A 22,879-nucleotide genomic window follows, 5' to 3' on the forward strand; every position below is an offset into this window, starting at 1 on the left:
CAAAGAGTCCTGCTTAAGGTTAAAACCATGCTGTATTTCTCCTGTAGGCACTTCTGGCACATCAGAAGGATATGTCCCTGGAAGGGAAACAGGTCAGGGTGATTTAAACCCTTGTCTACCTTTGCCTTATAGTAAAAGGGAAACCCAGCAGCAACACATCCATCTCAGTTTGGCCAAGGAAAATGAAGTGCTAGAAGTTGTTCATTTTCCATTCACTGTAGAGACAGAGTATCCTCAGGAAAGGGCTTCCAGTGCTTTAGGGCCACATTGATGCTTCCAAGCATAAATGGGAAGAAAATATTGCTGCATTTACCCCTTTTTCTTTTTAGGAGAATCTTCTGGAACAACCATTATATCTGGGAGTTCTAACGCACATAGCTTAACAAGAATAAAGTGCCTCATATTTAACATCAGATGTAATGATATCTCTTTTAGGGTTGCTGTGATAAAATAACGCCCCAGTATCTCCTCTCAGTATTCCAAATTCACAGACTTCCCTACTCTATTTCTTTCCTCAGAGCCCACAACTTCCATTGAAGAGACTGGTCCTTCCAGAACTGTATTCAAAACTGGTGAGACTAAAATGCGCATAATTTGGGGTCATCTAGATTAGGTCTTTTAACTTTCCTTGAGGGTGTTTGTGGTTTTTATAGGCACTGCAAGTGATTCAATATAGGTTTGTTACTAGGGAGAAATCTTTTTTGAAAGTCTACTTATTGTAAAATTGAGTCTCCCTCTATTGAGGCTGAGGATGGGAAGGGTTTTCCCATTGTGTTACTATTACCACCAGCATTTGAGCTGGAAGCCAGATAGTTTTCTGTGTGTACCTGTGTGAATGTGTGTGAGGTAGGAAAGAGCCCCATGGAACCAGGGTGCATGCATGCATATGTGTGTATGTATCTTACAATTGGCTTTCCCAAAATTTTCTCCAACATCTGAAGTTTCAACACATTTAAATCTTTTTTCTTTCTTCTTACGTACCTCACAGTAGGCATCACTTCGGTCCCAGGGAGGCAAGCAGGTGAGCATCGAGAAAATGCATCTAGTTTCCCTTTTATCAACTTTGTAGTTGTGCTTAAAGTTGGAAACATTTTCTGTGTGCTTTGGTTATGAATTTTTGAAAGCAGGCAAATATATATTGTTCACCATCAGTCTCATGCTCAGAGAGAGATGTATGTTGTAGGAAATAAATAAATACATAAATACAGCATATCCCTTTAAGATTTGGGCCTTCCTAGAACTTACTGAATCACTATGGTCCCCTCAATCCCTTTGTGTTTCAGGCACCTCTGTGGTGGCGCCTGGCACAACAGTTGCCCCTGGAAGTTTCAGCACAGGTGAGTCCACTGTGTGATGGGGAATCCCTTCATGGGTGCTTGCCATAATGTCTTTGAGTGTTTCAATGCAGAAGCATCACCATTCCATTCCATGCCCTCTGAATCTTTTCTATTCATGTCCTTCCTCTGCCAGCAGCCACACCTTCTCCTGGAGCAAGTGGAATGACTGGGGTTAGAACCACTTCGAGTAAGCACGGACAATCCACTACCTCCTTCTCAGTAGACATTGCCTCAATCACATGCAGTATTTGTACTTCGTGTAAAGAGTCTTTTCTGAACATGGATTACCAGATAGTCAGGATATTACCTAAATGACTAAAGGCCCGACACTCAAATTCCTTTATTTTTCTTTCTTCTGTTCCAAGGAGACTTCACCATGAAGCTAAGGCACTGAGAATCAGTTGTGTGATTGGAGAGACATGTTTTTATTTCTCTCATTGATATCTAGAGGAAATAATTGAGTTATGGAAAGTTTTGTCATTAAATTTTCTGTGAGACAGAAATGGTGCACGGAAAACATATGTAGGTTAAATCTTGGTTCTAGAAACCACTGAAAAGAGCTTCTTGGCACTTTGAGAAAACACATAGTTCCCACACCTTCATGATATGACATGTTCATTCTTATTACGGGTAAAGAATTCAGATTTTGATTCCTATCACTTTCTAATTCCAACTTTCAATGTGGCAGCCATTGGCAAACTTCTTGCACGTGAAAAATCTAATATTTAAAGCAATAAATAGTGATGATAATAGTAATAAGCATATCAATCATTTATGAGTTCTGACCGTATACCTTTTGAAATTAAGTTTAAATAACTTATTCCAATTAAGAAACACTTACATTTCAATTAAGAACAATATGATTTGAAAATGTTTTACCTCACCATTTAACAATTATACTTGGATATTGAAGGTTTCCATCACGTTTACAGTCAGAAAGATTTCTCTTGTGACTTAATAGTAGGTGACAAGATATTTTGATTTAGGTTTATTGCATGTCTTGACATCCACTTAGCTCATCCCTCTTCCTTAATACTCAATTAATTTTGGTTTTCTTTCCATCTTTAAGAGACTACAACTTCCCTAGGTGGAATTGGCACCACTAGAACTGAAATAAAATCAGGTAAATATGTTGTAGTATTCATTATTTATTGTTGTATTTTGATAGATTTCTTAGAGGAAACATTTTTTAACAATGAGTTTTTAAGTTACAGAAAATTTGCATTGATGATGCAAAGAATAACTTTAATGTGGAGTGCAGTTCTAAATTTCTTTTAAGGCTGTAATATTTCAGGGGAAACAGAATTTCTTCTTAGATCTGGATTTGTAAACATGTGGGCCCAAATTTCCTGAAGGCTTTCCCTTCTTAGAGACTAACTTCAGGGTTCTAGGCCTCTGGAGAGGACAGTTGCAGTAGCTTCAGCTCTGCAATTATTTCCCTTTGAGAAGAGCATAGTCTGTTTATCATCATAGTATTGACTTGTATTCAGCATAGAAACCATTAGGTTGTCATACTTCACTTCAGAGATAAAAATTCAAAATTTTCTTTTTTTCTCCTTTCTCTTTCTTTCCTTCTCATCCTTCTTCTTCTTTTTTATCTTTTCGTTAGGAGCCACCACTGGAGCACCAGGAAGTAAGACAGGTAGATTTCACAAATGCCTTTTATATGACCTTCAACATTGGCAAAAATAAGTCATCAGGGCAGTCATATTATCCTTGGCCTTGCAAAGGCACACAGAAAACACAAAACATGTCTGTCCTCCTGTCAGTTATAGGTCCAGGAAGTGTCTTTTCCTGCTCCAAAGTCAAAGACAGGCATGTTGCTTATACCACATTCTTCTAAGCATTACAAAAGAGTGCCCATCTTTCTCTTTTTTCCTACCTAGGCACAGCTGGAGTGCCCTCTGCTACAACAGCTGCCCCTGGGAGCTCCAACTCAGGTAAAGCACCAGGCTGGGAGGAACCACTGCTTGGAAAGGGCTCCTCTGTGGGGTGTCTGCCTGGGCAATTCTACCATACTTTTCTCAGATTCTTCTAATCTTTGCCCTCACTGCTATTCTTTTTCCATCTTTTTCAGAGACCACAACCTCTGTAGGAGAAAGTGGAATAACAAGTGCTGAAATAGTCACAGGTGAGCTCTCCTAAGGAACTAAGTGTAATTTGTAAGTTTCCCATGTGTTGCTAGAAATATAGCAGAACTCATTGATTCCTGTATCTGGCATATTAGACGCAAATTCAGCAGGTGTTCAACATTTAACATCATTAAATATGGTTCATAAATTTCAACTTTCCCTCCTTATATCTGCCTTGGGCTTAAAGGCACTTTATCAGGGCATCATGGGACCCATTCCCTGATAGTTATAGAGGTGACTTGAGCCCAAATCTATCTTCCTGTGTCTAAACCTTAAAAAAGGGCCTCAGTTGTGATGTTTGTAAACTTGCTGAGGAAACTGTATGTTCCATGGGCAGTAAATGGATTAACTCCTAAAATACAAAATCCAGAAAAATAAATTTTTAGTATATTAATGCAAATAAGTATTTTCTTTTTCCTTTAATAGCTTATTCTCATATCATTAAGGAGGACAAATTGACCAACTGACCACATAATCTTTTCTTTTTTTTTTTTTTTGAGACGGAGTCTCGCTCTGTCACCCAGGCTGGAGTGCAGTGGCCGGATCTCAGCTCACTGCAAGCTCCGCCTCCTGGGTTTACGCCATTCTCCTGCCTCAGCCTCCCGAGTAGCTGGGACTACAGGCGCCTGCCACCTCGCCCGGCTAAGTTTTTGTATTTTTAGTAGAGACGGGGTTTCACCGTGTTAGCCAGGATGGTCTCGATCTCCTGACCTCGTGATCCGCCCGTCTCGGCCTCCCAAAGTGCTGGGATTACAGGCTTGAGCCACCGCGCCCGGCCCACATAATCTTTTCTTATTTCAGGTACTACTGAGGGCATCTCTGGCAAAACTCTGGAAACTGGAAGTGCCCAAACAGGTCAGGAATTCTAATCACGACCTGCTGAGCAGTCTAGTCTCTGAGAGCCACAGAATGTCATGTGTAGTCATTATACCTCCAATTCCTTTCTCTCTCAGAGGTCACAACTTTCTCAGGAGGCAACCGGACCACCCGAGCAGGCCCACCAGGTGAGCTTGTCAGGCTGAGGCCTGCTCTCATCTCTCTATTTGGGTGGCTGCAGTGAACAATAACATGAAGGTTTTTGAGGGAGGGGGATTTTCTCTGGGGCCATATTATGTCATATCTACCTGGCCCGTGATTTTGCTTGTGATTCCATGACCCCAAAGGGCTCAGCCAGGCTATCTCCAGTATCCTGGCTTATGGAGACATTTTTTTCTGATAGGAGGCTTGAGAGTCTATTGCATGTATTCCAACCTTCCAGAACTTCCAGTCCTTGTTTTCCCAGTGTACTTTTCCACCCGCAGCTTGACACTTTCTGTCATTTTTCTCATATACTTTTACAAGATGTTTGTTTCCTCTCTCCCCTCACCAGAAAGCTTCATGAAGACAACTGATTATAAAACGCCCCAAGTTGTTACAAAGAGTTCTACTTATAAAGATAAAATTATGCTTTGTTTCCTCTGTAGGCACCTCTGTCATACAAGGGGGATATGCTCCTAGAAGGCAAACAGATTAGGGTGATTTAAACTCTATTCTACCCTTGTGACATAGTGAAAGAGAAACCCAGTAGCAACACATTCATCTCTGGTTGGCCTGGAAAATGAAGTGCTAGGAAGTTGTTCATTTTCCATTCATTATAGAAATAGAATGTTCTCAGGAAAGGGCTTCAGTGCTTTAGGGTTGCCATGTTGATCCTTCCAAGCTTAATTTGGGAGACAATGCTCTATTATTCCATTTCCATTTTCTTTTTCCATTTCAGGTATCACGGGAGAATCTTCTAGAATGACCATTATATCTGGAAGTTCTAATGTGTTGTACTTAATGTCAAATGTCATTCTATGTATTTTAGGGCTGCTATGATAAAATCTCACCCGAGTATCCTCTCCCAGTATTCCACATTCATAGACTTTACCACTCTCTTTCTTCCCTCAGAGGCCACAACTTCCATTGAAGAGACTGGTACTTCTGGAACTGGATTCAAAACCGGTGAGAAGAAACAGCCCCTGATTTGGCATCATAAGTATTAGGTCTCTTAAGCTTTGCATGAGAGAGTCTGTGTTTTATTTAGGGATGCTGGAAATGATTCAAGATAGTTTTGCTGGTAGAGATACAAATTTTTTTGAATTATAATAATTCTAGAATGGAGACTGACAGCTTTATGTCTAAGGATGGAATGGAATTTCTCCATTCATGTTACAACTGTCACTAGCACTTGAGGTGGAATTCAGAAAGTTTTCCATGAAAGTGTGTGAAATACAAAAGAGCCTCAGGGACCCAGGACGCATGCGCTTATATGTGTGTGCATGCTTACACATTTTCTTGCTTTTTATGTTCTCCTACATCTGATGGTTTCAGCACATTTAAAACATTTCCCCCCTCCTTTCTATCTCACAGCAGGCATCACTGCAGCACCAGGAAAGCAAGCAGGTAAGCACTGGGGAAATCCATCTAGTTTCCCTCTTATCAAACTCCAAAAGTGCCTGAAGCTGAGGACACTGTCTATCTGCTCTAGTTGTGAAGCACTGACAACCAGCAAATGCATCTAGTTCACTAACTGCCATATCCTCAGGGAAAATGACTTCTCGTATAGGAAATAAATATAGTATATACCTTTTAGATTCAGGTGTTCATTTGACTTACTCACTCATCATGGTCACCTCAATCCCTCTGTGTTTCAGGCACCTCTGGGGTGGCACCTGGCACAACAGTTGCTCCTGGAAGTTTCAGCACAGGTAAGTACACAATTTGGCACAGAGCCATTTCTTGGATGCTTTCTACAATAATGTGTCTTTCCTTTTGCTGCCTCTGTGCAAAAGCGGACCATTCCCTTTCTAAATCCCAGAATGTTTTCCATACTTTTTTCACTCTCTCAGCAGCTACAACTTCTCCAGGAGCAAGCAGAGTGACTGGCACTGGACCCACTGCAGGTGAGCCCTGATGAAGCACGACCTGCTTCTCAGTAGACAACGTTGCCTGAATCACATCTAATGTTTGTACTTCCTGTGAAGAGTATTATCAGAACAAGCATTATCATATTGGCAGGATTTTACCTAATTACCAAATGTGACACTCAGCCTCCTTCATCGTCCTTTCCTCTGCTTCAGGGAGACTTCACCATGGAGCTGAGGCACAGAGAATCAGTTGGGTGATTGGAGAGAAATGTCTTTCTTTCTCTCATTGATATCTAAAGGAAGTAATTGAGATAATGAAATTTTGTCATTAAGTTTTCTGAGATAGAAATGGTGCATGGAAGACATATACAGATTCAACTCCTGGGTCTAGAAACATCTAAAAAAGAGCTTGTTGGCACATTGAGAAAACACAGTTTCCTCACCTTCATCCTAAGCCATTTTCTTTCTTATTTTGGGCAAAGAATAAAGATAATGAATCCTGTCACTTTCTAATTCCAAGTTCCAATGTGGTAGGTGCTGGCAATTTTTTTGTTTTTTTTGAAGAGAGGACATCCAAGCAAAGGCAATTTGTGGCCAGCCCTGAGATTGTCCCCACTCCCTCTGGCAAAATTCTTGCACATGGTACTGGTACCAAAACAGAGATATAGACTAATGGAACAGAACAGAGCCCTCAGAAATAATATCACACATCAACAACCATCTGATCTTTGATAGACTTGATGAAAACAAGAAATGGGGAAAGAATTCCCTATTTAATAAATGGTGCTGGGAAAACTGGCTAACCATATATAGAAAGCTAAAACTGGATCCCTTCCTTATACCTTAGACAAAAAAATAATTCAAGATGGAGTAAAGACTTAAATGTTAGATCTAAAACCATAAAAACCCTAGAAGAAAACCTAGGTAATACCATTCAGGACATAGGCATGGGCAAGGACTTCATGTCTAAAACACCAAAAGCAATGGCAACAAAAGCCAAAATTGACAAATGGGATCTAATTAAACTAAAGAGCTTCTGCACAGCAAAAGAAACTACCATCAGAGTGAACAGGCAGCCTACAGAATGGGAGAAAATTTTTGCAATCTACTCATCTGACAAAAGGCTAATATCCAGAATCTACAGAAACTCAAACAAATTTACACGAAAAAAATCAAACAACCCCATCCCAAAGTGGGCAAAGGATATGAACAGACACTTCTCAAAAGAAGACATTTATACACCCAACAGACACATGAAAAAATGTTCATCATCACTCGCCATCAGAGAAATGCAAATCAAAACCACAATGAGATACCATCTCACACCAGTTAGAATGGCAATCATTAAAAAGTCAGGAAACAACAGGTGCTGGAGAGGTTGTGGAGAAATAGGAACACTTTTACACTGTTGGTGGGACTGTAAACTAGTTCAACCATTGTGGAAGACAGTGTGGCAATTCCTCAAGGATCTAGAACTAGAAATACGATTTGACCCAGCCATCCCATTACTGGGGATATACCCAAAGGATTATAAATCATGCTGCTGTAAAGACACATGCACATGTATGTTTATTGTACCACTATTCACAATAGCAAAGACTTGGAACCAACCCCAGTGTCCATCAATGATAGACTGGATTAAGAAAATGTGGCACATATACACCGTGGAATACTATGCAGTCATACAAAAGGATGAGTTCATGTCCTTTGTAAGGACATAGATGAAGCTGGAAACCATCATTCTCAGCAAACTATTGCAAGGACAAAAAAACCAAACACCGCATGTTTCTCACTCATAGGTGGGAATTGAACAGCGAGAACACTTGGACACAGGGTGGGGAACATCACACACCAGGGCCTGTCATGGGGTGGGGGTGGGGGGGGAGGGATAGCATTAGGTGATATACCTAATGTAAATGACAAGTTAATGGGTGCAGCACACCAACATGGCACATGTATACATATGTAACAAACCTGCACGTTGTGCACATGTACCCTAGAACTTAAAGTATAATTTTAAAAAAAGGAAATTCTAATACTTAAATCAATGAAAATGATGATAATAGTAGTGAGCTTATCTATCATTGATGAGTTCCTTTCTATAACCATTTTTATTAAGAGGTTTATATATCTTATTCCAATTAAGAACTACCTAAAGTCTAATAACCATATGAGTTAAAATTCTTTCATTCCCCATTTTAAAAAAATACCCCTGTGAATTGAAGGTTTACATCACCTTTACAGTCAGGAAACTTTCTTTTCTAACTTAGTAGGTGGCAAGACATTTTGAACTGGGCTTCTCTCATGTAATGATATCAGCTTAGCTCATCCCTTTTTCTTAGCACTCAATTAATTTTAGTTTTCTTTCCATCTTTAAGAGACCACAATTTTCCTAGGAGGAAGTAGCACCACTGGAGCAGAAATAAAATCAGGTGAAGATTATGGGAGTTTCATTATTTACTGTTGTATTTTGATAAATTTGTTAGAGGAAACATTTTTTTCAATGAACTTATTTTGGAATAATTGTAAATTATAGAAGGGTTGAATAGATTATGCAAATAATCTCTTTAATGTGGAATAGAGTTTTTCCTTTCCTTTTGAAGCTATTTCAAAGCAACCAGGATTTCCTTTCAGATTTGGAACAACTTGGGCCCAAATTTCCAAAAGGCTTTTTCTTCTCTAGGACTAGCCTCAGAGTTCGAGGCCTCTAGAGAGGAGAGTTACAGTAGCTCTGGCTCTGAAAAGGTTTTTCCTTTGAAAATAACTCAGTGTGTGTATCATTACAGTACTGACTTGTATTCAGCAGAGAAATCATTAAGATGTCACATTTTAGTTCAGGGGTAAAAATTCAAACTTTCCTTTCTTCTTTCTTTTCTCCCTTTTCTTCCTCTTCCTCCTCCTCCTCCTTCTTCCTCTCTCTTTTCCTTTTCATTAGGAGCCACCACCAGAACACCAGGAAGTAAGACAGGTAAACTTGGAGAACGTCTTTGATATGACTTTCAATCTTGGCAAAAATAATCAGAGCAGGCACATTAGCCACTGCATTAACCTTGGCCTTACAAAGGCACACGGTAAACATAGAAAATACCACCTCCTGTCAGTTATAGGTCCAGGAAGCATCTTTTGCTGCTCCAAGGTCCAGGTAGACATGATGCTGGCCACATTCTTCTAAGGGTTACAAATGTGTCAATCTGTTGATCTTTTTTATTTCTTTCCTTCCTAGGCACAGCTGGAGTGCCCTCTGGGACAACAGTCACCCCTGGGAGCTCCAACTCAGGTAAAGCACCAGGCTGGGAGAAACCACTGCTTGGGAAGGGCTCCTCAATGAGGTGTCTCTGCCTGGGTGATCCTACCATGAGTTCTCAGATTCTTCAAATCTTTGACCTCACCGCTATTCTTTTTCCCTTTTTCTCAGAGGCTATAACTTTCTCTAAAATCACTGAAGCAGTAACAGTCTCAGGTGAAAATGGGAAGTTTGTAAAATAGTTCTAACAATTCAAATTGATTGAAATAAATACAGAGTGATTTCCTACGGAAATCTTTGTCCAAGCCCCCAAATTTCAGAATATTAGTGTTTTACCAAAATTTTTACATTTATAGATAGCAGAATATTCTCTCTCTTTTCTCTTTTACAGGATCCATGACCACTGCACTGGGGAGCCAACTCTCCAGCAGTCAAACAGGTGAGCATGGGAAAGTATAAATATCTTCCTGATATTTACCAGTATTCAGATAATAAGGATACTTCTAATGTGAGTCCTTAGCCTTGGCTTTTTTGTTTTTTTTTTTGAATGAAGTATCCTTGTTGAAAGGTGTATGAGGAATAATGGAATACGCCCTCTGAGTTAACAAAAAACATATGTTTTTCTTCTTAGCCCTTCTGTTAATGTAAAGGAAATGATGTAAGTTTCCTTCTCTTAGTGATTCCAGGTTCCAGTGGCATCATCTCTCACACAACTGTTGCACCTGGAAGTTCTGTTATAGGTAAGTGAATATTTTCAATGGCAGTCATCACTTGTTTAATTTCAAGGAGGAATATGTAACCCCAAACATCCTTTCTGCTTCATTTCCTCTTGCAGAGGCCAAAGCTTCCTTAGAAGTAATCAGAGTCACTGTTGTGAAATCACTGAGAACTAGGGGTCTCAAAGGTTAGCATGGCCATTAAGTAGTATCATGAGTTTGCCTCTGGATCTGAAAGATTATCGTATAGGGAGGGCAGGTCCTCCCATCCAAACCCCTGAGCTGACTTCTGAACCAGCCTTTTCCAATGCCTGGCCTTAGGACATAGATTTCTGGAGAGGGTAGCAGGAGCAGTAATTCCCTGGACAATTAACCCAGTGGATATTATAGATATTACTACAGAATCAGCAGGAGTCAAGACTGGCCCAGAAGGTCTGTCTCAGGTGAACAGATGACTAAAATGAATTCAGAAATGGTTTGCTCTCCATCCTGAGATTTAAGTATTAAGTTGCTGAAAGGTTGCCTCAGTGATTGATTATAGGTCAAAACATACTCAGAATCATTTTTCCTACTTTCAGTCATCAGGAACCACCTCTGATGCATCAGACAATCAAGTCACTGGAAGTAAAACAGGCAAATATGTTAAAGAAATTCTTTTGTCTCACATTTGAGGGTTTTATATTATATATGCTTGGAAAGCCTACTAAAAGGTAGGCTTCTTGAGAAAAAAGTCTCTGTTCAATGATCCCTAGTACTAAACAGGGCCCAATAAATATTTATTGAATGAATGAAATAATTAAAATATAGGAAAAATATATAATTCAATCCAGGAACAAAAAGGCCAGTGGAAGAACATGCTCAAAGGACTGCCACATAGACAAAGCAGGCTGTGTGAATGGTGCCTCCTGGAGCTGGCCAGTGTACAATATGAGTGATATGGCCCTGGAAATACAGATTTAGTTTATACCTAGACTGCCTCCATGCAAAAGATTCTTTATAACACCATAACCTTCTCATTTCAGGCACTACTGGTGTGGCCTTGAGCACGGCTGTTGCACCTGGAAGTTCCAGTACAGGTAGGCTAACAAGCTGAGAAGAAAGCTCCCTTTCTGGAAATAAGATGGCAAAAATGTCTTTCACATTGCTCTTCTTCTATAAGAGCATCACAGTATATTTCCCCATCCTTCTAAGTCCTCATCCTTTACTCGTTGCTTCTCTTTTTCTTCCAGAAGCCACAACTTCCACAGGAGTCCATAGAACCACTGTAGTGGGATGGAAGACAGGTGAGAATTAATGGTGTGTATTTGTGCATGCATGTATGACTTTTGAGTGATAATAAATTACAATTATACTTTGCTTCTTAATAGGATAGTTTTTCAAGGAGGAGCTTTTGAGGAACTCTCATCTAAGATCAGCGTTTTGTTACTTAATTTTGAATTAACTTGGGCAAATTTCCTTCCATTTCCAGGGCCAAGCCTCACATATATAAGTCTCTGCAAATGAGAGTGAAAGTGATAATTGTATGAAAAGTTTTCTTTTTCCATTTTAGTTATCTCCATTTTAGGTAGATCAGAAAAAGGAATTACTGGCTCAGAGGATTCTATTTCAGGTCAACAGAAGGCCAAAATGCACACAGATTTGCCTCGAACGATATATTTTTCCTTGAGCACAATAATGACTGAAATGTACCGTAGTTATCCCTATAACTCTAGTCTACATTTATATTCCAAAGTTTTTCTATTTTTATCCTTTTAAGAGCTACCACTAGAGGGTCAGCAAACCAAGGAACTGGAAGCACAATAGGTAAAAATGGCAGGAAAGAGGGCCACTTTTCTTACTGCCATTGAATTCCAGACAAATGGAGTCCTCTTTTGAGGAATTTGTATCTTTTTTTGATTTGAGAATAAAACTATGCATGAGAAAACACAGGCCAGGCACGATGGCTCACACCTGTAGTCCCAGCACTTTGGGAGGCCGAGGTGGGTGGATCACCTGAGGTCAGTAGTTTGAGACCAGCCTGGCCAACATGGTGAAACCTCTTCTCTACTAAAAATACAAAAATTAGCCAGGTGTGGTGGCATGAGCCTGTAATCCCAGCTACTCAGGAGGCTGAGGCAGGAGGATCACTTGAACCTGGGAGGCGGAGGTTACAGTGAGAGATTGTGCCATTGCACTCCAGCCTGGGTGACAGAGAAAGACTAGGGTAGCTTCTGGCAACACATCTAAACCTGGGAGTTCAAACACGGGTGAGCCAGCCAGCTGGTGAGACTCCACAGAATGATTTACTAGTAAAGTGCCTCCCGTGGCACTGTTATCAAGAACAGTGCATCCTTCATTTTCCTCACAATGCTAATTCCTCTCACTTCATATTTTCCTACCTTTCCTCTCTAAGAAGCTATGACGTCCTTTAGAGGCACTGAGACCACAGGAAGTGGAATGAATACAGGTGAGCACACGAGCTTCCTAACCTGTCCACTTTTCACTTAAAATAATAGCCATAGTAGTTAACACTTTCTAGCATGAACTATGTTCCAGGCACTACTCCACGTTTTTCTCATTATTATTTCTTTTATCCCTCATCCCAAATTGTGAGGTAAGCACTATTGTTCTCACAGACTTTCCAGATGAGAAAAACCTATGGCTCAAAGATATTCACTAACTGAATGAAGATCACACAGCGAGCAAACAACAGATTTCAACTCAGGCACTCTGGCTTCAAAAATCCATCCTCTTAACCATGATACTAAATCACCACTACACTATACCGCTACACTCTTTTGTCACATCTCAACTCTTTTAGACTACTACAATTTCTACGATACCAATATTTTACCCAAATGAAAATTCAACAGGTAATCAGTCCTGCTTTGTTCCTTTTTCTAGGGGTATCAGGTAGCCAAGTCACTAGCATTCCACTAGGTAAGTAAAGTACCTTTGTTTTCCTGACATTGAGTCCAGAAAAAGAGACGTTCTCATTGAGACTCCACCACTACCTCACATTGCACCCTTCCCCCACCAAGTTTATAGTGAGAATGGAGCATTACATTTGCAAAATACAAAATAACTTTGGAACAAGCTGTCCCTGAAAATGTTTTTTTCTTGCATAATAAAGAATTCTGTCGTTGCTTCATTCTATTATAGAATGGGCTTTTATTATAAGAAAACAATTGATATAGTGGTACCCTTCCATTTTGTTTTTAGGTACTACTGCAGTGGTCTCTGGCAACACCATCTCACCTAGCAGTGTCAACACAGGTGAGTCAATGAGGAAACAGATACTGTTGGTTTTTTTTTTTTTTTTTGGTTGGGTGCTAACTCTGCAGCAATGGCACATTATGTCTTTTGATGATTTTCTGTTAGCCCTCACTACTTTCTTCCTTTTTATTCTCAGAAGATATAACTTCCATGGAAGGAAGCATAATCAATGAAAGTGGAATTGGCAAATATATATATACACACACACACACACACAAATAAATATATATATACACACACATATATTAATATACATGAGAAAAAATGAGAAATGAGAAAAAATGACAAATGTATATATTATTTTTTTCTTGAGATAGTCTCACTCTTGAGATAGTCTCCAGCCCAGGCTGGAGTGCAGTGGTATGACCTCAGCCTACTGCAAATTCCACCTCCAGGGTTCAAGCAATTCTCTTACCTCAGCCACTCAAGTAGCTGGGATTACAGGTGTGCACCACCACACCAAGCTATCTTTTTTTTTTTTTTTTGTATTTTTAGTAGATATGGGGTTTCACCATGTTGGCCAGGCTGGTCTTGAACTCCTGGCCTCAAGTGATCTGCCTTTCTTGGCCTCCCAATGTGCTGGGATAACAAGTGTGAGCCACTGCGCCTGGCCAAAGAATTGGCAACTCTTGAGTTTCTACAAATCTACATTGGGCTTTTGCCTTTTCATAGAGATATTTGTTAAACAAAGCTTGTATTTATAAAAATCATATCATTTCTCCTGGGGCCAAACCTTATACTACAATTATAGAAAAAGAGGCTCAGAGTCCAGAAAGATTCCCCTTTTAACATTTAAGCTATTACCCAGTACATACAGAGGAAATATAAATCCGTATTGTTCTATTTAAGGCAGCAGAGGTGATAGAAGTTACTCTAGAGGTTTAGATCTGTCATATTTTGGAATTTGGATGTTATAAGTTTATTGAATGCAGCTGAATACCTTTACACAAATATTGTTTTCATTTCTTGTCACTAGAAGCTACCAGTGGCACATCTGAGAGGTCAAACCCTGGAAGTGAAATAGGTAAGCGTGAAAAATACCCCGAAGCCTCTGACATTAAACTCTAAGGAGCCAAATAATCAAGGCTGGACTACAAACTAATGTGTTTACTGTGACTCTGAATTTAAAAATGGAGAACACACTTCATGATGACAGGATAGCACAAGCTTTCTGCTGCTTTCAAGTCATAGACAGTCATTGGCGTCCATGTTCTTCTTGGGATGGTAAATGCATCACAATTTGGGGTCTCTCTTTCCCTCTCCCTGCTTTAGGTACCACTGGTATAGTCTCTGGCACAACAGTTGCATCTGGAAGTTCCAACACAGGTAACCTAATAGGGAATGAGGGGTTTTAGTCATGGAATATGACTGAGTCCCTCCCCAGAAACATACACACTCTCTACCGTACCATGGGAATACCACGGGATTTTCTCAGTTATAGGATTCTTCTGAATTTACTTCTTTTCTCCCTTCACTTAGAAGCCACAACTTCTTTGGGCAATGGTGGAACCACTGAGGCTGGAAGTAAAATAGGTGGGCACTAGCAATCAAATAATTATTTTTTTCTTTTCATCTTAAACTAAATCAAATTGGCTATAATGAACTTAGTGGACGTTTTCCTCAATCATTGTATACAAATTACTGGTATATAAATAGTTTACTCCTTGTGAATTGCTGCTTATTTGCAATACAATGACATCCTGAGAACATGCCTAATATATCACTTAAGGCAAAAAAGTTCCTGATATAAACCTTTTAGTTCACTTGAGAAACCTATTATTTTTTTCTAAACCAAATCCTAATTTTAGATGAAAAGGAATTCATAAATTGATTCTCTCCTCTTGTGATTGCAGTTACCACTGGGATAACTACTGGCACAACCATTGTATCTGGGAGTTCCAACACAAGTGAGTCATAAAAGAGTTGAAGAAACCTGCCTATGTGAACTTCTGGGGACCTGATGGCTCCCACAGGGATATTACATAAAGTAAGACTGTTACTCGTTTTTCCAAATGTCTGCATTCTATACCACTTTCTCCTATTTCTTCTCAGAGGCTACGACTTCTACAGGCATTGGAGTTGCCACTGGAGTTGGAATGGCAACTGGTGAGTGGTTTGTTTTGGGTTCTCAACAATTCTTTGCTTGAGTTTGTGGTAGTGATGAATGAATGGGAAGATGAGCTGAAACAGGATTTTGTATTTCACTTGAAGAGACATGTCAGGTAAATCAAGCTTGGGACCTTGCTCTTCACATGGATTTTCTCCATACACTAGTCTTTTTTTTATATTTTAAATTTTTTCAACTTTTATTTTAGATTCGGCGGGGGGGAACATGTGTAGGTTTGTTACATGTCCTGAGCGTATTGCATGATGCTTAGGTTTGGAGTATGAATGATCCCGTCATCCAGGTACTGAGCAGAGTACCCAATAGTCAATTTTTCAATGCCCCCTTCTTCTTCCCCTTTATAGTGGTCCCCAGTGTCTATTGTTGCTATCCGTATATCCATGAGTATCCAGTGTTTAGCTCCCACTTGTAAGAACGTGCAGTATTTGTTTTTCTGTTCCTGCGTTAATTCACATAGGATAATGGCCTCCAGCTGCATTCTAGCTCCATCTGTGTTGCTGCAAAGGACATAATTTTGTTCTTTCTTATGGTTGTATAATGTTCCATGGTGTGTATACACTACATTTTTAAAATCCAGTCCATCATTGATGGGAACCTAGGTCGATTCCATGTCTCTGCTATTGTGAATAACCCTGTGATGAATGTGCAAATGAATGTGTCTTTTTGGTAGAACGATTTGTTTTCTTTTGGATAGATACCCACTAATGGGATTGCTGGGTCAATTGGTGATTCTGTTTTAAGTTCTTTGAGAAATCTCCAGACTGCTTTCCATAGTGGCTGAATTAATTTACATCCACATCAACGATCAATTCCCTTTCCTCTGCAGCTTTACCAGCATCTGTTTTTTTTGTTGTTGTTTGTTTTGTTTTGTTTTTGACTTTTTCATAATAGCCATTCTGACTGGTGTGAGATGGTATTTCATTGTGGTTTTGATTTGCACTTCTCTAATGATTAGTAATGTGAATGTTCTCATATGCTTGTCATATGTGTGTATGCCTTATGAAAAATAGCTGTTTGTGTACTTTGGCCACTTTTTAATAGGGTTGTTTTTTGCTGGTTAATTTGTTTACATTCCTTGTAGGTTCTGGATATTAGATCTTTGTCAGATGCATAGTTTGCAAATATTTTCTTCCATTCTGTAGGTTGTCTGTTAACCTGTTGATAGTTTCTTTTGCTGTGCAGAAATTCTTTAGTTGAATTAGGTTCCATTTGTCAAGTTTTGTTTTTGTTGCAATTGTATTTGGCATCTTTGTTATGAAATCTCTGCCAGGGCCTATATCCAAAATGACATTTCCTAGATTATATTCCAGGGTTTTCATAATTTTAGGTTTTGCATTAAAGCCTTTAATCTATCTTGAGTTGATTTTTTTATATGGTGTAAGGAAAGGGGTTCAGCTTCAATCTCCTGCATGGCTAGCCAGTTATGCCAGCACCATTTATTGAATAGGGAGCCATTTCCTCATTGCTTGTTTTTGTTGGCTTTGTCAAAGATCAGATGGTTGTAGGCGTATAACATAATATCTGGGCTCTGTATTCTGTTCCATTGGTCTGTGTGTCTGTTTTTGTACCAATACCATGCCGTTTTGGTTACTGTAGCATTGTAATATAGTTTGAAGTTGGGTAATGTTATACCTCTAGTTTTGCTGTTTTTGCTTGGGATTTCCTTAGTTAAGCTCCTTTTTTGGTTCCATATGAATTTTACAATAGATTTTTTTTTTCTAATTTTGTGAAGAATGTCATTGGTAGATTTAAATAGCATTGAATCTGTAAATTGCTTTGGGCAGTGTGGCCATTTTGATAATATTAATTCTTCCTATCCATGAACATAAAATGTTTTTCTATTTGTATCATCTCTGATTTCTTTCAGCAGTGTTTTGTAGTTCTTATTGTAGGGCTCTTTTGCCTCCCTGGTTAGCTGTATTCCTAGGTATTTTATTTTTTGTGGCTATTGTGAATAGGATTGTCTTTTTTGATTTGGCTCTCAGCCTTGATGTTGTTGATGTATAAAAATGCTACTAATTTTTGCACACTTATTTTGTGTCTTGAAACTTTGCTAAAGTTGATCAGATCTAGGTTTTTTGGGCAGAGACTATGGGGTTTTCTAGGTATAGAATAATATCTTCTGCCAACAAAGATAGTTTGACTTATTTCCTTCCTATTCAGATGCCTTTTATTTATTTCTCTGGTCTGATTGCTCTGGCTAGGACTTCTAGTACTGTGTTGAATATGAGTGGGGAGAGTTGGCATCCTTGTCTTGTTCCAGTTCTCAAGGGGAATGCTTCCAACTTTTGCCAATTCAGTATGATGTTGGCTGCGGATTTGTCATAGATGACTCTTATTATTTGGAGGTATATTCCTTCAATACCTAGTGTTTCATGAGTATTTAACATAAAGGGTTATTCAATATTATCAAAAGCCTTTTCTGCATCTATTGAGATGATCATGTGGTTTTTGTTTTTAGCTTTATATGGTAAATCACATTTATTGGTACATACATTTGTGTATGTTGACCCAAACTTGCATCCCAGGGATAAAGCCTACTTGATCATGGTGCATTAACTTTTTGATATGCTGCTGGATTTAGTTGGCTAGTATTTTGTTGAGAATTTTTGCATCTATGTTCATCAAGATTATTGTGTTGAAATTTTCTTTTTTTGTAGTGTCTTCATTAGGTTTTGGTATCAGAATGATGCTGGCTTCATAGAGTGAGTTAGGGAGGAATTTCTCCTTCTAAATTTTTTGGAATAGTTTCATTAGGAATGGTACCAGCTCTTCTTTATTCATCTGGTAGTATGTATCTGTGAATCTGTCTGGTCCTGGGCTTTTTCTGGTTGGTAGGCTTTTGATTGCTGATTCAATTTCAGAACGCTTTATTGGTCTGTCTAGGAATTTAATTTCTTCCTGGTTCAATCTTGGGAGGTTATATGTTTCCAAGAATTCATTTCTTCCAGGTTTTCTAGTTTGTGTGCATAGATGCATTTGTGGTAGTTTCTGGGAGGTTTTTTTTTTTTTTTTTTTTTTTGTAATTCTATGGAGTCTGGTAATATTTCCTTTGTCATTTCTGATTGCGTTTATTTGGATCCTCTTTATTAGTCTAGATGGTGGTCTATCAATTTTATTTATTCTTTCAAGAAACAAACTGCTAGATTCATTGATATTTTGTATGGTTTTTCACATCTTAATTTTTTTTTTCAGTTCAGCTGTGATTTTTGTTGTTTCTTGTTTTCTGCTAGTTTTGAGGTTGCTTTGGTTTTGTTTCTCTAGTACCTGTAGGTGTGATGTTACATTGTTACTTTGAGATCTTTCTAACAGTTTAATGCGGGCATTTGGCGCTATAAACTTCCCTCTTAACACTGCTTTAGTTGTGACCCAGAGATTCTGGTATGCTGTATCTTTGAAAAATATGAAATGCCTCATGAATTTTTGTGTCATCCTTAAAGCAGGGCCATGTTAATATTCTCTGTATCATTCCAATTTTAGTATATGTGCTGCTGAAGTGAGCACAAGAATTTCTTTGTTCATTTTCTGCCCTGATGATCTACCTAATGCGTCAGTAGGGTGTTGGAGTCCCCCACTATTACTGTGCAGCTGTCTTTTTGCAGGTCTAGAAGTACTTGCATTATGAATCTGGATATCCCAATGCTGGGTGCATATATGTCTAGAATAGTTAATTTGTCTTCTTGAATTGAACACTTTATCACTATGTAATGCCCTTCTTTGTCCTTTTTTGCTGTTGTTGGTTTAAAGTCTGTTTTATCTAAGAATAGCAACTTCTGATCTTTTTTGTTTTCCTTTTGCATCATAGATCCTTGTTTCTTTATTTTAACTCTCTGGGTATAATTACATGTGAGATGGAGCTCTTGAAGACAGCAGATGGATGGGTCTTGTTTTTTGTTTGTTTGTTTTTGTTTTATTCCAATTTGCCACTCCACACCAGCTTTTTAGATGTGATATTTATGAAACTAAGAATGATGTGTTATTCTGAATCCTTTATCCATCTTGCCTTCATATGGTCAGTTGGAGTTTTCAGGAGCCTAGAAAACGCCATATCTTGGTTAGCAAAGATGTTTAATTTGCCCATCTTGGACTTCTATTGCGTATTAAACCTATTCTCATGGGTTTATCCTCATGAATAAGGTTCCAATAAATTTAATTTAAAAAAATCACCCCACACTTCCAAGAAGTCCCTATTGAAACATGAGGGAGCCACACCGCAGGAAGTAAAACTGATGAGCAAAGGAAAAGCACTGCTTTCCAAAGTATTTAACCACAGCAAAGGGGCTCCAGAATGACAGTTTTGCCACAGTTGGTTTTGGGAGATGAGAAAGCCTAGGAGAAAATGTGGTTTTTGTTTTTCTTTGCATAGAGAAGCCCTTGGATGGCTTATAAGAAATGCGTATTTTTCCAAGTCTATGCTATTCTCTGGGTTAAAAAAAAAAGTCATTACTATGGTCTCTCTCTCTCTCTCTGTTTTACTATCTTTCCCTCAATTTCATTTTCATTTCAAATCCCCTGGAATATCTTCTTTCATCACACTTGCTGGAAATTTCAACAGGGATTAGTCAAAGTTACAAAAGAAAGCTGTCTATGAGTACCTCAGGCAAAAGGCCATCTTCTTTGAGAATATGTCTTCTACTAAAACATGAAATATTTTCCAGATTTCAAACTTAAGTCATCTCAACTTTTTCCTCTACTACCAGGAACTACAACTTAATTACTAAATAATACCACTACTAGAAATTAATTACAGAGGATTTCATTAATTACTAGTGAAATTTAAGCCCTGACAGGAGATGATAAAACTTTTCATTTGAAGACTTATTGAAGTCCGTTGAAGGAGGTCATATTAATGCTGTCGAATACCCTGGACTAAAGATTTAATTAGGAACATCATTGTTAGGACATAGCTTCTCAGAAGTAGATACCTAAATGGGGACAGGAATCTTTTTAGGTAAAATATTTCCACACTTGTCTTTGCTCATACTACTGTCATATCAAATAAAGCCACCACTAACCAAGATTTCCAGGCTGGATAAATAAAAGATGACTGAAATAAACTTAAGGCATCTTGGGCGTCTTTTGTTTACTTGAAAAAATGATGATGGAAAAGAATATTTTCTCTTTTCTATTCAAATGTCTGGGGGATGTAAAACAGTATGGAATTTTCAGGGAACTATAATACAATAATACAATATACTTGTGGAACACAACCCAGATGTTGAGAGAGCATTGAAAGAGGGAATGTTGAGAAGTTTTTGGAGCTTCTAGATTACAAAGTTGGGACAGAAATATCATGAAATGAAGAAAAAAATCACTCATCAATTCTATATTCTATGAGACTATTATAATATTGGGCTCAATTATAACACCAAAAATTAAAACGTTGATTCATGGGCAATGAGAAGGGATTTTAAAATAGGTTAATTATCATGCCCAGGTTGTATTTTTTGGGAATATTAATTACTCACAGGTAGAAGATTGATATGAAAGAGAGTAAGAGTAAGGGTGGAGGTATGTTGTATAGTTTGAAATCTCTTGGAAATGACAGATGGTTAGGGACTGAAATAAGCTAGTCATAAGGGGATACAGAGGCAGAAAGAGTGTACAATATGTTAGCCAGTTAGAATCAACAAGTGTGGCTGAGGAGATAAAGGAGAGGAATAAATTTAGCTGACTTCTAGTTCATGATTTGAGTGCTTGGGTGGATAGGTGATGGTGCCATCTGCCAAGTTTGTGAATATACTAGAGGAAATAAAAATATTTGATAAGTGATACAGTAAGGTCTGATTTTGATCATTTGAATTCAAATTACTCTGAGGTTTCCAGGTAGTGATGTCCAGAAGAGTTGATGAAGGTGACTGGGGCCCAGACGAGAAGCCTGTACTGGGATAGAGATTTGTCAGTCATTTGCTTACAAATAATATTTGAAACTATGGGTACTGATGAGTTATTTAGGGTTATATTAGCCCTAAATAACCCACTGTATGTTATTTACATACAGGGAGAAGAGAAAACAGACAAAGAGTTCCTTGGGCTCTCCAGGACATAAAGGGTGGACATAGGCAAAGAGCCTGAAAAGGAGAGGAGTTCTGGTTTAGCAATTTCCAATGTGTTTGACTTAGCACTGTGTACTGAAGTACTGGGATACACCATGTTATACCAGGAGACCATATTGCCTCTAATTTTGGGATTCAGAATCTCAAACAGGATCAGCCAGAATTTGTGGGGGACATATTTTTTAATATTTCATTTTTTCAGAGAACCTAGCCTCATAGTTATGAAACTTTGAAAGTAGAAAGTAGAAGGGGGGAAACTCTCTTGAAAGAATTAAAATATTAAGATTCTCAATCTTTTTCATTTTTTAACCTTTAGGGATCACCAACATAATTTCAGGGAGAAGCCAACCTACTGAAAGTAAAACAGGTGAGCATGGGGAATTGAAAAAGGTGAGGATGGGAAAGGCCCTCGTTCATGATGCTAACTTGGAAAAGAAAGATCCCAGAGGACTGAAGCTAACCAAAATGAACACTATAAAACGGGGAAAACCATGTTTAGTTTACCTCTTGGGAAAGGAATCCTGGAGAAGGAATGCATTGTCTCACAGAAACACATGGATTTGTTCTAAACCATGATTTCTATCCTATCAGACTCTGCTCATATTACCTCCTCTTCCTTCTCCCTCTCATCCAAGGCTACACTGTGACAGGCTCTGGGACAACAGCCTTACCTGGAGGTTTCAGAACAGGTAAGTCAAGTAGTGAAAGGAATTCTCCTTTAAATGGCTCTCAGTTAGCAGTGTAATTGGATTGTTTGTAGCTCAATGGATGGATACCCCATTCTTAATGATGTTCTTATTTCACAATGCGTGCCTGTATCAAAACATCTCATGTACCCCATAAGTATATATATCTACTATGTATGCACAAAAATTAAAAACATTAATAAAACTAGTAAATTATCTCATGACAACATCATCTATTGCCATATCATTTTCATGTTGACAAACTCTCCATCTTTTCCACTTTTCTTAAGTTGCTCTTACAGAGGCCACAACTTTTAAAGGTTATGTTGGAACCACTGAAGCAGAAATTTCATCAGGTGAGTTTTTTCACATTTTAGATTCTCCACGATTTTTCCATTTGAGTTTGCTACATACAGATTTTGAATGAAAATGAATGTGGC

General features: G+C 38.5%; 1 protein-coding gene and 1 non-coding gene across 2 annotated transcripts in view; one reads left to right on the plus strand and one right to left on the minus strand.

Annotated features, from left to right (window-relative positions):
* Window positions 1–22,879, plus strand: part of MUC19 (mucin 19, oligomeric) — a 195,188-nt gene that overhangs the window by 159,052 nt on the left and 13,257 nt on the right. The window contains 31 exon segments of the mRNA XM_065525213.2: window positions 48–92; window positions 519–572; window positions 989–1,021; window positions 1,284–1,337; window positions 1,471–1,524; window positions 2,407–2,460; window positions 2,947–2,979; window positions 5,226–5,275; window positions 5,401–5,452; window positions 5,861–5,893; window positions 6,145–6,198; window positions 6,340–6,393; window positions 8,736–8,789; window positions 9,293–9,325; window positions 9,581–9,634; window positions 9,773–9,817; window positions 9,993–10,040; window positions 10,279–10,341; window positions 10,903–10,950; window positions 11,340–11,393; window positions 11,547–11,613; window positions 12,074–12,120; window positions 12,710–12,763; window positions 13,519–13,572; window positions 14,549–14,596; window positions 14,845–14,898; window positions 15,052–15,105; window positions 15,426–15,479; window positions 15,625–15,678; window positions 22,070–22,120; window positions 22,389–22,442. Of these exon segments, the coding sequence (XP_065381285.1) occupies window positions 48–92; window positions 519–572; window positions 989–1,021; window positions 1,284–1,337; window positions 1,471–1,524; window positions 2,407–2,460; window positions 2,947–2,979; window positions 5,226–5,275; window positions 5,401–5,452; window positions 5,861–5,893; window positions 6,145–6,198; window positions 6,340–6,393; window positions 8,736–8,789; window positions 9,293–9,325; window positions 9,581–9,634; window positions 9,773–9,817; window positions 9,993–10,040; window positions 10,279–10,341; window positions 10,903–10,950; window positions 11,340–11,393; window positions 11,547–11,613; window positions 12,074–12,120; window positions 12,710–12,763; window positions 13,519–13,572; window positions 14,549–14,596; window positions 14,845–14,898; window positions 15,052–15,105; window positions 15,426–15,479; window positions 15,625–15,678; window positions 22,070–22,120; window positions 22,389–22,442 (1,560 nt within the window).
* Window positions 19,095–19,201, minus strand: LOC123567707 (U6 spliceosomal RNA). The gene has a single exon (XR_006690815.1). It is a non-coding gene; the product is annotated as a U6 spliceosomal RNA (small nuclear RNA).

The sequence above is a fragment of the Macaca fascicularis genome, chromosome 11, assembly GCF_037993035.2.
Source record: "Macaca fascicularis isolate 582-1 chromosome 11, T2T-MFA8v1.1".
Lineage (NCBI taxonomy): Eukaryota > Metazoa > Chordata > Mammalia > Primates > Cercopithecidae > Macaca > Macaca fascicularis.